A 12,972-nucleotide genomic window follows, 5' to 3' on the forward strand; every position below is an offset into this window, starting at 1 on the left:
TAGTGGGCAGGGAGGTACATACTGTGTCTTCTATCCCCTTATATCTATTTTCCAACATGTTTTCTGTCTTTGTCTTGGAATGAGATTACTTGGTTTTGTACTGGCTCTGGCCGGAGTCCTAGCTGGGAGGGAAACAGTCAAATGCATAGTTATTGTTTTGGGAGATGATATTTTTTTCCTTGTAAATCATCTCTCTGTTATGTATTATTATTTTTATTTTGAATGTATAATGTAAGCATTTGAGTGTATTCCTCTTTGTTGGATTTTGTGCTTGTGTCTGGATGAGACTTGTAGGTGATCTCAAACTAAGTACATTGGTGGTATGCTCTTGGAATCTACATTTGATCCCTATTTGTTCTCAGTTCCCCTTTGTCTTACTTTTTCTTGGGTGCTTTAATTGTAATTCTAGAACTTTTTACTATCCCATTTTCTTCCTTTTTCCTGGCGCTGATATAACCTAAATGTGTTGCAAGCGCCGTAAAACCCTTAAAAACAAACAAACAAACAACAAAAAAAAGTAGTAGTTGATGGTAGGATGCTCTATGGTTGTATAACATCAAAAGTCCCATGGACTGGGCTACAAGGCCTATCATATCATGGGTCTGTGTGGCTATGTGGTCTAGTGGTATGACACTCGCTTTCGAAAGGTCCATGGGTTCGAGCCTCACTCAGGGCATAGTTGAGTCCTTGGAGAAGCCTCTTTACTCACATTCTCTCACCGTACTCAGGTGTAACATAAGTACCTGGCTGTTAACAGCGTTGTCTCTGTTCGAAAAAAATTATAATATCGCCTACCAGGCATCATGTCTCGTCCTACATGTTAAGTGTTGCTGTTGTTTAGGGACCCCTTGTAAAGCGCTTTGAGCACGTTTAGTGGATAGTGCACTATATGGAAGCTCAATTTAATTTATGGGTATTTTGTGATTGGAGTGGGAGGAGCTTACTTGACCTACTTTGCTGATGATTGACAGCTGCTGGACATTGTTCTTTTTTCATCAGCCAATTGGAAAGGGGGGGGGGGGGGGTCAATTGTAAGAAGCTGATCATGGGTGCAAGAGTGCCGGCTACAGCCAGCCTGCCGGCCGATTGGATTACCGAAAAAAACGTTGCCGGCTTTTTGCGATTTTGATTTGATTGATTTTTTTTTTTTTTCTTTGTTTAGGTCCCAACAATCGGGTCAGGTACGTCCATAGATTAAGCGAAACTTTTGAATCACGATGCTGCGGTGATCCGAAAGTGATAGTTATATTATTAAATTTGAACCAGAAGTTGATTAGAGAAAAAATGAAAGTTGACCCAGACAAAAACACAGCATCCGTGAATCTTGCAGGCTTTTTCAGATTATATGTCTGGTCATAAGTAGACTTGCAGGCTTTTTGAGGTCCAGGTGCTTGCACCCATGGATCTCATAGTGGGCAGGGTGGCACTTACTGTGTCTTCTTTCCCCTTATATCTGTTTTCCAATATGCTTTCTGTCTTTGTCTTGGAATGAGATTACTCGGTTTTGCCCTGCCCTGGCCGTAGTGCTTGGCTGGGAGGGGAATAGTAAAATGCATAGTTATTGTTTTGAGAGGTGATATTATTTTCCTTGTACATCATCTGTTTGTTGTGTATTGTTATATTTGTTTTTCTGAATGTATAATGTAAGCAATTGATTGTATTCCTCATAGTGGGATCTTGCGCTGATGTCTGGGTGAGACATTTAGGTGATCTCAAACTTAGTACACTGATAGTGTGCACTTGGAATCTACATCTGTTCCCTATTTGAACCAATTCCCCTCTGTCTTACTTTTTCCTCAAGTTCTTTTAATTGTACATCTAGAATCTTTTCACTATCCAATTTTCTTCCTTTTTACTGGCGCTGATATGACCTAAATGTGTTGCAAGTGCCGTAAAACCCTTAAAAACGAAATAAAACCTTAAGAGGCTGATTGGAGCGCTACTTGGAGAGAGTTTGAGGGACGTGGAATGAGATTTAGACGGCTGGAGATAGTGAGGGTGGAGCGGATGTGAAGTTATTTGGGACTGCGTTATTAGATGTCAAATAAGACCCTCGCAAATAGATAGAATGAAGTTGACGTCACTCGTGTCCTTGTTATTGTTTTTTGGCCATCCACGTTTATGAGCAATTCTCACTTAACTGTTTTAATCAGACTATAAACGTTTAAGGTTACACATAGTTTTGTGTGTTGGTCCGTTATACTTCCGGATGGCAATGTTGTGACCTTCTTTGTTAGCCAAGTGCATACTATCTATATGGAATAAATCAATTCTCTAGATTGTGCAGTGAAATTCTTTCTCTCTTTTCTTTGTTTACTTTTCTATTATTTTTTTTCGTCAAATTTTTCTTCAAAGCGGGAATTTAGGCAAATTCCGTTTTAAACAGCTGGCATTTAGAATTATAATATGAAGAGAAGTTAGTTCCGTTTTTAGGCAATCACCACTGTATCGCCTTACAGGTGTTATGTCTCATCCTACAGTGTTGCTGTTGTCTCAGAACCCCCTTTAAAGGGCTTTTAGCAAATTGAGTGAATATTGCTCTATATATAAATGCACATTCATTTTTTTTTTTTTTTTTTTCTTCATTTATCCTCTCTCTTTTTGATTGCATCTCCCCAGAAATTTTACTTACGCATTACACTTGGAGACGTTGAACACTCTGTTAGTCCTGCTGTCCATACAGATGTACCACAGCCGCCCTGCTAACCAGTTTCTTGTCTATAGAATTTTAATGCAGGGACGATGGTGAGTTTTTGAATCGCAGCAATCGAGAGCTAACAACCTCAGGATTTTCCCAATTTTTAAGAGATTATTTATTTTATTTTATTTTTTTTTTAAATTAAAAAAATTGAGCTTTTGTATAGCGCAATTTCCACTAACTCTGCTCAAAGCGCTTTACGAGGGGTCCCTGGCCAACAGCAACAGTTAACATTTAGGACTGGACAGAGACAACACTTGTTTACGGCCAGGTACTCATTTTACACCTGAGCATGGTGAGAGAATCTGACTAAAAAAGAGCCTTGTCCAAGGACTCAACTATGCGCTGAGTGAGTCTCAAACTCAGGATCTTCCGATCCGAAAGCGAGTGTCATACCACTAGACCACATAGCTGCAAGTGAAATGTGATCCCTCCACCCCCAGGACTGATGTTGAAGATTTTTCCGTACTTGTAGATTTTACATACATGCTGCCAACCTTTCAACTTTGGGTGGAATAAATTTTCTATTTACAGTCTTCCTTTCCTGTGGTATCTCTTATATTCCGTGCTTGGGTGGGGTTCCTGACCTCCCATAGCAGGCAGGGAGATGCATACTGTGAGAGAGAGGGAGAGAGAGAGGGAGAGAGAGAGAGAGAGAGAGAGAGAGAGAGAGAGAGAGAGAGAGAGAGAGAGAGAGAGAGAGAGAGAGAGAGAGAGAGAGAGAGGACCACAAGCTTTCCCTCTCATTGCTTGTTACAGGAATAATATAAGATGGAGTATGATGAAGACGGTGAATGGTGTTATAGGGGAATGGTGAAAGTGAAGGATTGTAACGAAAATATTAGGAAGGTTGTTGTGATGATGATGATGAAGATGGTGATGATGTTGTTGATGCCAGTTTTTTTTGGGTTTTTTTTTATTTTTTTACGATAACTACTATGTTACTAGTGTGCATCTTGTGTGAGTGTGTCTATGTCAATATTGTATTGTTATAAATGTGTAACCAAATGACAAATTGCCACTTTTTTGGGGGACATTAAAGATATATTATTATTATTCCATCCCTCTATATCTGTTTTCGACCACGCTTACTGTCTTGGTCTTGGAATGAGATTACTTGGTTTTGTTCTGGCCTTGGCCGGATACCCTAGCTGGGACAATATTTTTTACCTTGTAAATCATCTCTCTGTTATGCACTGTATTATGTTTTGTATACATATTATATATTATTTGTAACCATTTGAGTGTATTCCTCTTAGTGGGGACCTGTGCTTGTGTCTGGATGAGACTTTTGGATGATCTCAAACTATGTACATTAATAGTGTGCTCATGGAATCTACTTCTGTTTCTTATTTGAACCAATTCCCCTTTGTCTTACCTTTTCTTGGGTGCTTTAATTGTAATTCTAGAAGTTTTTACTATCCAATTTTCTTTATTTTTACTGGCGCTGGTATGACCTTAAAGTGCTGCTAGTGCTGTAAACCCCTTAAAAACAAAACAAAACAAATTTTTAAAGGTTTTTTTTTTTTCAAGTGAAGAGTGATCCCCCTCCCCTTCCCCCCCCACCACAGGACTGATGTTGAAGATTTATCCGTACTCGTGGATTCTATATACCTGCTGCCAACCATCCGCTTATGGTGGAATAATTTTCTATTATTTACACTCTTCCTTTCCGCTGTCGTCTATTATATTCCGTGCAGTGACATTGATAAGAGGGGAAGGGGGGGGGGAGGAGGTGAGAACAGTTTTTTTTGTTTTTAGTGTTTGCCAATAACTAGGTAAAGTGGAAAATGAATTGTCTTCCCTACCCCCTTCTATATTACCTATTTAAAATAATTTTAAAGAAGAACAAATACCTCCCCCCCCCCCCCCCCCTCCCCCCCCCCTCCCCTTCTTATCAATGTCACTGCACGGAATATAAGAGACAACAGCAGAAAGGAAGAGTGTAGATAGAAAATTATTACCCCCCTCCCCCTAAAAAACAAATAAACAAAACAAAACAAAAGCAAACAAATATTTTTTTGTAAAACGTCGTATAGGGAATGAGATTAGCGTAAGAGTAGCGTTCCTTGATTGGACGTCACCTTACAGAGAGGACGTCAATTTGGTTTTGAAGTGTCTCAAGCCGCTTTCACCGGAAGCGAGGACGACAGATGCATGCGCACAACCAACATGACGTTCTCTCTCTAATAACTTTTCCGTCGGTGACGTCCAATCACGGGACGCCACTCTTCCGCTAATCTCATTCCCTATTGATTGTTTGTGCGTTTCTATTTTTGATTCAGTGCCATGCACGCTCCAGCCCTGATGAAGTCCCTGATGTGGAATTACATCAACCAGGAGAAATGTCCCCCTGAACTCTACAGAGGTCACTCCGACGACGGTGGCGCCATCTATCAAGCAACAGCTGCTTTAGCCTGTAAGGAAATAGTTAGAGGATAGGATATGTTTGGACAATATGCTTCAACAGTCGTAACGTCACTTCCCTCGTAATGACGCATGGTACCTTAGTAACTGACTCTACACTATAGGAACAATGGCGGACGCCCTTATGAAATATATCTCCGACGAGCATAAAAGTGTATCCAGAGGAGAAAAACATTACAAATATGATCATGTTTTGACTTTTATACATTCTGACCACATGACATATGTAAAGTTCTAGCCAGCATGAAGAATAAAAAGTACAAATTTTCTTTGTTTAGAACCACGCTGCTGGCCATTGCTGGGCGACGTGACAGACTATTGAATCCAATTGGCAATCGTGTGAAAAGTTGACCACTTTGTTGATTGGCTGGGGTTCCTGACCTCCCATAGTGGGCAGGGAGGTACTTACTGTGTCTTCTATTGGTGTTCCTGACCTCCCATAGTGGGCAGGGAGGTACTTACTGGGTCTTCTATCCTCCTATGTCTGGGTGGGATTCCTGACCTCCCATAGTGGGCAGGGAGGTACTTACTGGGTCTTCCATCCCCTTATACCTGTTTTTCAACATGCATTCTGTCTTTGTCTTGGAATGAGATTACTTGGTTTTGTCCTGGCCCTGGCTGGGAGGGAAACAGTCAAATGTATTGTTATTATTGCGAAATGATATTTTTATCCTTGTAAATCATCTCATTGTTATGCACCGTATTATATTTTGTATACAGTGAGTGAATTCCTCTTAGTGGGGACCTGTTCTTGTGTATGGATGAGACTTTTAGGTGATCTCAAACTAGGTACTTTGATAGTGTGCTCCTGGAATCTACATCTGTTCCCTATTTGAACCAATTCCCCATTTATCTGCCTTATTCTTGGGTGCTTTAATTGTAATTCTAGAAGTTTTTTACTGTCCCATTTTCTTGTTTTTACGGGCGCTGATACGACCTTAATGTGTTGCAAGTGCCGTGAAACCCTTAAAAACAAAACAAACAAACCTATAGGTGATCTCAAACTAAGTACATTGGTGGTGTGCTCTTAGAATCTACATCTTATCCCTATTTGTTCCCAGATCCCTTTGTCTGCCTTATTCTTGGATGCTTTAATTGTAATTCTATAAGTTTTTACTATCCCATTTTCTTCTTTTTACTGGCGCTGATTGACCTAAATATGTTGCAAACGCCTTAAAACCCTTAAAAACAAAACAACCTATAGGTGATCTCAAACTAAGTACATTGGTGGTGTGCTCTTAGAATCTACATCTTATCCCTATTTGTTCCCAGATCCCTTTGTCTGCCTTATTCTTGGATGCTTTAATTGTAATTCTAGAAGTTTTTACTATCCCATTTTCTTCTTTTTACTGGCGCTGATTGACCTAAATATGTTGCAAACGCCTTAAAACCCTTAAAAACAAAACAACTTATAGGTGATCTCGAACTAAGTACATTGGTGGTGTGCTCTTGGAAACTACATCTGATCCCTATTTGTTCCCAGTTCCCTTTGTCTGCCTTATTCTTGGATGCTTTAATTGTAATTCTATAACTTTTTACTATCCCATTTTCTTCCTTTTTACTGGCGCTGATACCATCTTAATGTGTTGCGAGTGCTGTAAAACCCTTAAAAACAAAACACAAAGCACTTTGTTAAATGCTGTAGTTATAATTTGATCTTTTCCTTTATGATGACAGCCTCCCTGTGGTCAGTGGTAACCCTGGGCATGGGAAACAAACCAAAGAAGCCAGAGGTTGACCTGTCCGATACACTCCTGGCTAATCAGAGCCTGTTGTTCATTATGATTCTAGCCAATCACTGCACTTGTAACAAGTCAATGGTCAACCCCTACAGAGAGGCGCTGTTTTCCTTCACAGATTCTGAGGGTAAATATATATCATGTTATTATATGTATTATATTATTATTATTATTATTATTATTATTATTATTATTATTATTATTATTATTATTATTATTATTATTATTATTATTATTATTATTATATTATTATTATTTATTATTTATTATTATTTTATTATTATTATTATTATTATTATTTATTATTATATATTATTTATTATTATTATTATTATTATTATTATTATTATTATTTATTATATATTATTATTATTATTATTATTATTAATATTATTATTTATTATATTATTATTATTATTATTTATTATTATTATTATTATTATGTCATGGTCTCAAGTGAGTAAAGAGCTACTCGACTATGCATAAAGATATATGTAGAATGAGGCCCCAGAATTTACTAGTTACTATAAATGAAAAACAATTAACGATTTGCCGTCCGGCATAGATTGTGGAGAGAAGTGAGGGTAGAATGTTAGACCTATCAGCTTTTATAATAAGTGGCTACGTGACAGAATGTAGAACGAAAAGTATTCACTAATTAGAAATTAATTCGAGGGAAGGCTATAAAAGGAAAGACGATCTAATATTAGAAGGTAAAGTTTATCTAAGCCTACCGAAATATAACTGGAGTGAGATGAATTCAGTTCTTAATAAAATAAAATTTAATAAGATAATTGTGAACAACCTTTACTGTGACACCCCCACCCACGTTTAAAATATACTCTTTAACCATTATGGGAAAGATAGATTTTACAAACGGAAGTAAATTTACTATCATGATACTCTAGCATTAATCCATTGTTATGATTTGTGCTACAATTAAATTATTTATTAACTAGACATGGAAATGTTTATATTAACGTAGGTATATGAATGGGTGACAATAACAATGAAAGATTGTGATTACAAATCATTGTGATGAACAACATGATGGCAATGTGATTACAAATCATTGTGATAAACAATAGTGATGGCAATGAAGCATGATTTAAGTCGATGATATGAAATGAATGAAAATGTAAATGGAATATTGACATTTCAATTATTAATCATAAATGAGTGAAAATTCATAACAATAATAGATAAAGAGAAGATTTCCCAAATCATGAATGGGTATGGTATATATATCCAAACAATACTCAATGTTACATTAAGTTGGGTCATCATGTTTACAAATAAAATTATCGAATTTGTGTGTTCTGATTTGGCATAATTTTCGAGGTAACTAACAGTATGCATGAGAGGTTAAGTTATACCCTTCTCACGTGTTTACACTAATCGAGAAAGTAGGTCGGCGTGAATATTTTCACAACCTGGTATGTGAGAGATACTGAAAGTGTAATTTTGCAAAAATAACTCCACCTTAGTACTCTACTATTATTCATTTTGGTATTTCTTATGTACGTGAGTGGTTTATGGTCCGTTTCGACCACAAACTCTTTTAGCAGTAGATATCTGCTGAATGTCTTTAAAGCAAAGACTATGGCTAGTCCGTCACGCTCTATTACAGAGTATCGTGATTCTCTGTCCAATAATTTTCTGCTTGCATATAAGCAAGGCATTAGAGTTCCCTCATGCTCCTGTAATAGTACACCTGCGATGCCCTTATCAGACGCGTCAGTTCTTACAACAAATTCTTTTGACATGTCGGGTAATTTAAGAATTGGTTCTGAACAGAGTAATGCCTTTAATTGGTTAAAGCTATTCTGACACGCTTCTGTCCAAACAATTTTGTTCGGTGACCCATTCTTTGTCAGATTTGTTAGCGGTTGTCGCGATGTGCGCGAAGTTGTAAATGTATTTCCTGTAAAAATTTAGGAGCCCAAGTACTTTGCGTACTTCTTTTTTTTGCCTTAGGTGGTTGCAATTGTGCGATTTTTGTTTGTTTTTCTGTCTCGGGTGTCTGTGTCTCATGACCAACGGTATGATTGATCCTGCATTTGAAGCTTCGATATTAGTAAACATAGGTTGCGACACTGTGTCTCTATCAAAATACTTTTTTAGCATATTTGCATGGAATGTCTTTGTTGTGTTGTTAATTTTAATCTCGTAATTAACATTAGATTTTACTGCTGTTATTTTGAATGGTCCTTTCCATGTAGCTAAAAGTTTACTCGAGTCATCGGGTAAGAGTATTAGTACTTTGTCACCAATCTCAAATTTTCTTGATTTGCTTTTGCGAACAGAGTATTCCTTGTATTTCTCTGCTTTTTTAGTGACGGATTCCTGTGCTAGCTTACACGTGTCCTCTATTCTGTCTTTCAGGTTTCTTACATATTCGTAAGCAAACATAATTTCGTTATTGTCCTCCTCATTCCCTTTACAAATGTCGGCTACTATATTGATCGGGCCGCGAGGTGATCGTCCATACATCAACTCAAATGGGGAGTAGCCTGTAGATTCTTGGGGTATTTCTCTATATGCAAATAGGATTGCTGGTAAGTATCTGTCCCAATCATCTGGTTTTTCTGCTGACACTTTTCTTAACATATTCTTTAGAGTGCCATTAAATCTTTCACAAAGACCATTTGCTTGGGGGTGGTAGGGAGTTGTGAATGAGTGTTGGATTCCCATGAGTTTCATGGTTTCATGCATCATATGTGATGTAAATTGGGGTCCATTGTCCGACAGTATCTCATTTGGTATGCCTATTCTAGTAAAAATTGTCATCAATGCTTCAGCTATGTGATCCGATGTAGTTGCTATCGCTTCTGGCCACCTGGTTGCGTAATCGACTAGTGTTAGTATGTGTGTATGGTTTCTATCTGATTTTGTTAAAGGGCCTATAATGTCAATTGCAACTTTTTGAAAAACTTTTTCAATAACTGGGGTTGTCTCTAATGGCAATCTCGGTATTCTGCCTTTTGCGACTCTTCTTTGGCATGTGTCACACGATTTCACATATTCTCGGACGTCTTTAGTAATTCCAGGCCATGTGAAATTCTCGGATATTCTCTTCAATGTGGAAGAGCTCCCAAGATGTCCAGAAGTTATTGAATCGTGCGCTATTCCAAGGATTTTGTTTCTGTAAATACTCGGCGTGACCAGTTGTTTAGCTATTTTGTTTCTTTTCCTATGTAACCTGAACAGAATATCTTTTTCAATGATGTATTCAACTTTTGATTTCGTCCCTTTGTTTGCGATATTGAAATATGAAGTTAAAGTCGGGTCCTTTTTCTGTTCTTCAATGAACGTGTTCCTGTCAAATTGTTGTGGTTCAAGAGAAATAGTCATTGGCTTCTCTGTTGTCTTAGTCATCTTTCTTGTTTCTGCTAGACAAGCTGTTTCTTGGGTTAATGACCATTCTTTTACATCTGTTGGGTTGTCTTTAAGACCTTTTATATTGCCAACAATAACATCAGCGACGGGGTTGGGAAGTATACAGCATTCCACTATTCCTGTATAGTATGGGGTTTCTATGTACACATTAGCTGTTTCAAAGGTTTCGACTGTGCCACTGAATGTGATGCATTGTATCGTTTTTCCAGTTTTGTCTTCGTCATTGATCAAAGATGCTTTTATTCCTACTGTACTGCATCCTGTGTCTCTCAATATTTTGCAATCAGTTCCATTAGCTTTGCCTTCACAAAAAAATAGCGATCCTGACTTGTGAGTTTGTGTTAAAAGTGACATACCTTTCACGCAATACACATTTATATTTTCTCCTGACATTACTCGTGTCTGATTGTTTACACTTGTTTGGAGTGATGCATTTGCAGTTTCTTTTGGATATCCCACGATTTTGTAACATTTGTCTGCTGTGTGGCCTTTCATTCCACAATATTGACATTTAATTATAGGTTTGTTGGTTTTCTTATACTCAGTATTATTGTCAGTGCTATTTCTTGTTTTGTTTTGATAGGATCGGCTATGGTCTCTATTGAACTGTTTGTTCCATGGTTTGTTACTATGATCATCTTGTTTCACTTGCGTGTTCCGAGTGATTGATCGGCTCGTTCTATTTGAGTATTGAACTTTAGGTGTACATGGACTCTGAGCAGCGGCAGCGTAGTATGGTTCCTTCAATGTTCTGCTAAGGGGTGTCAATGGATGTGCGCTGTTAAAGTTTTCTGCATAGATTTTTAATTTGTCCAAGTTTTCTGGCTTTCTCTCTTTAAAGAATGTGACTAAATCTGGGTTGCAAGGTTGATAGATTCGATTCTTCAGCGTGAGATAGTAAAGGCCTGCAAAGTCGTCTTGTTTTACGTTTGCCAACTCAAGCCACCGATTTAGAAATTGAGTAATTCGGTTCACGAATGTATTAAAGTCTTCTCCACTTTCGGTTTTGCAGTGTGAAACCTTTCCTGGTAACCATCTTCCGTTAATCTAAATCTTTTTAGTAGAGCGTCTTTAATTTTACCATAGTCATCTGCATCTTCAGTTGTCAAGGTATAGAAAACTTTTAGCGGTTCTCCAGATAAGCAGTTAATCAAGGCTGTGGCCCATTTGCTTTCTGGCCAACGATAACCTTTAGCCTGAACTTCGAATCGGTGTAAGAAGGATTCTAGACAGTCTGAGCGTTCCTCGTATGTTGGCATGCGTGGAAGTTTCACGAAAAATTCATCACTATTATTATGTTTTCTTTCATAACCGGTTTTTGTTTTTTCAATTTCCAGCATCATTTGGGTCCTTTTGGTTTCTTCTTCTGCTAAAGCTATTTGTCTTTTTAGTTCCCTTTCTTGGACTCTTTCTTCTCGTTCTTCTCTACGTATTCTTTCTTCATTTTCTTCTCTACGAATTCTTTCTTCGTGTTCTTTTTCTTCTCTACGAATTCTTTCTTCATTTTCTTCTCTACGAATTATTTCTTCGTGTTCTTTTTCTTCTCTACGAATTCTTTCTTCTTTTTCTTCTTTTATTTTCTCTTCGCACCATGAAAATATTCTTTCCTGGGGTATTTCTAAGTCCTTTGCGAGACTTAATTATCTTTTATATGCTTCCATTTTTGCAATAAATTAGTTACGATATTTTATATATATTATATTGACAGGATACTGTTACTGACTGTTTTATTTATTTACACTTACTGGAATGAACTGTTCTATTTTTAGAAATCTCTCTCTCTTATTTCAACTTATTATGTATGTTGAATTTGATGCCTTTTATCGTTATATCTTATAAAGCAATGTGTCAATACAATGCGGAGTTATTATGACTTGTGTCAATAACAATGTGTCAATCGCGTGTACTCTAAACTATGTTACGACGAAAAATGTATCACCAATGTGTGTGACTCGTCGTTAGTTTGTGTACAATTATTCGCAATGACGCTAATATACTAGAGTGTGATAATAATAGGATGCCAAAATAATCCCAAGTTATCTATCACTAAATATAACACGACGGCTAGTCGACTCCTTTTATTATTATTTAGTTTTTAAAGACTCACTTTTCAGAACATAATATATAAGTGGTTTTCGGTAACAGTAATATGCCAAAAATGCATTTAAAACAAATCACTATGCAAAACAAATCACGATGTCTATAGTTACTATGTGATGCCCAACTCATGTAAAAGAGAATAATGAAGGATATATTTACCAACTCAGTTCGTGGCTGGGACCTCTCTCTTGTTCAATGGTTGTTCAACAATTGTAATTAGGCATTGAAGAGTGTTTAACAGTGATGTCTGAAATACAAAACAATAAAATATCGTAAGATTTACAATAGTTCCAAAATGTGTTCACAACACTGAGTGATTGGATGATAGGTGAATGAATCGTTATGGAATGTAAACATATTGAAAACAATTCATGAATGAGGCAAACAACAAAATGAAATGAGTGATATAATAACAAAGTGGACAAGGAATGAATGAATGAATGAAAAACTGAGTGAATAGATGAATGAATGAATGGATAATGTATGAATGAAAGAATGAAGGGAGGAATAAATGTATGAATGATTGGATAAATGAGTGAATAAACGAATGAATGGATGAATGAATGAATGAATAAATAAATGAATGAACAATGAATGAATGAATAATTT

At 37.0% G+C, this 12,972-nt stretch overlaps 1 protein-coding gene across 1 annotated transcript in view; it reads left to right on the top strand.

Annotated features, from left to right (window-relative positions):
- The window catches only part of LOC144960707 (dymeclin-like), a 60,342-nt gene that overhangs the window by 19,243 nt on the left and 28,127 nt on the right, over nt 1-12,972 (top strand). Inside the window, exons 5-7 of the mRNA XM_078893997.1 lie at nt 2,620-2,745; nt 4,984-5,117; nt 6,803-6,991. Of these exons, the coding sequence (XP_078750123.1) occupies nt 2,620-2,745; nt 4,984-5,117; nt 6,803-6,991 (449 nt within the window). The remainder of the gene's footprint in view (nt 1-2,619; nt 2,746-4,983; nt 5,118-6,802; nt 6,992-12,972) is intronic.

The sequence above is a fragment of the Berghia stephanieae genome, chromosome 15 (genome assembly GCF_034508935.2).
Source record: "Berghia stephanieae isolate SIO BIC M18660-M18661 chromosome 15, UCSD_Bste_1.3, whole genome shotgun sequence".
Lineage (NCBI taxonomy): Eukaryota > Metazoa > Mollusca > Gastropoda > Nudibranchia > Aeolidiidae > Berghia > Berghia stephanieae.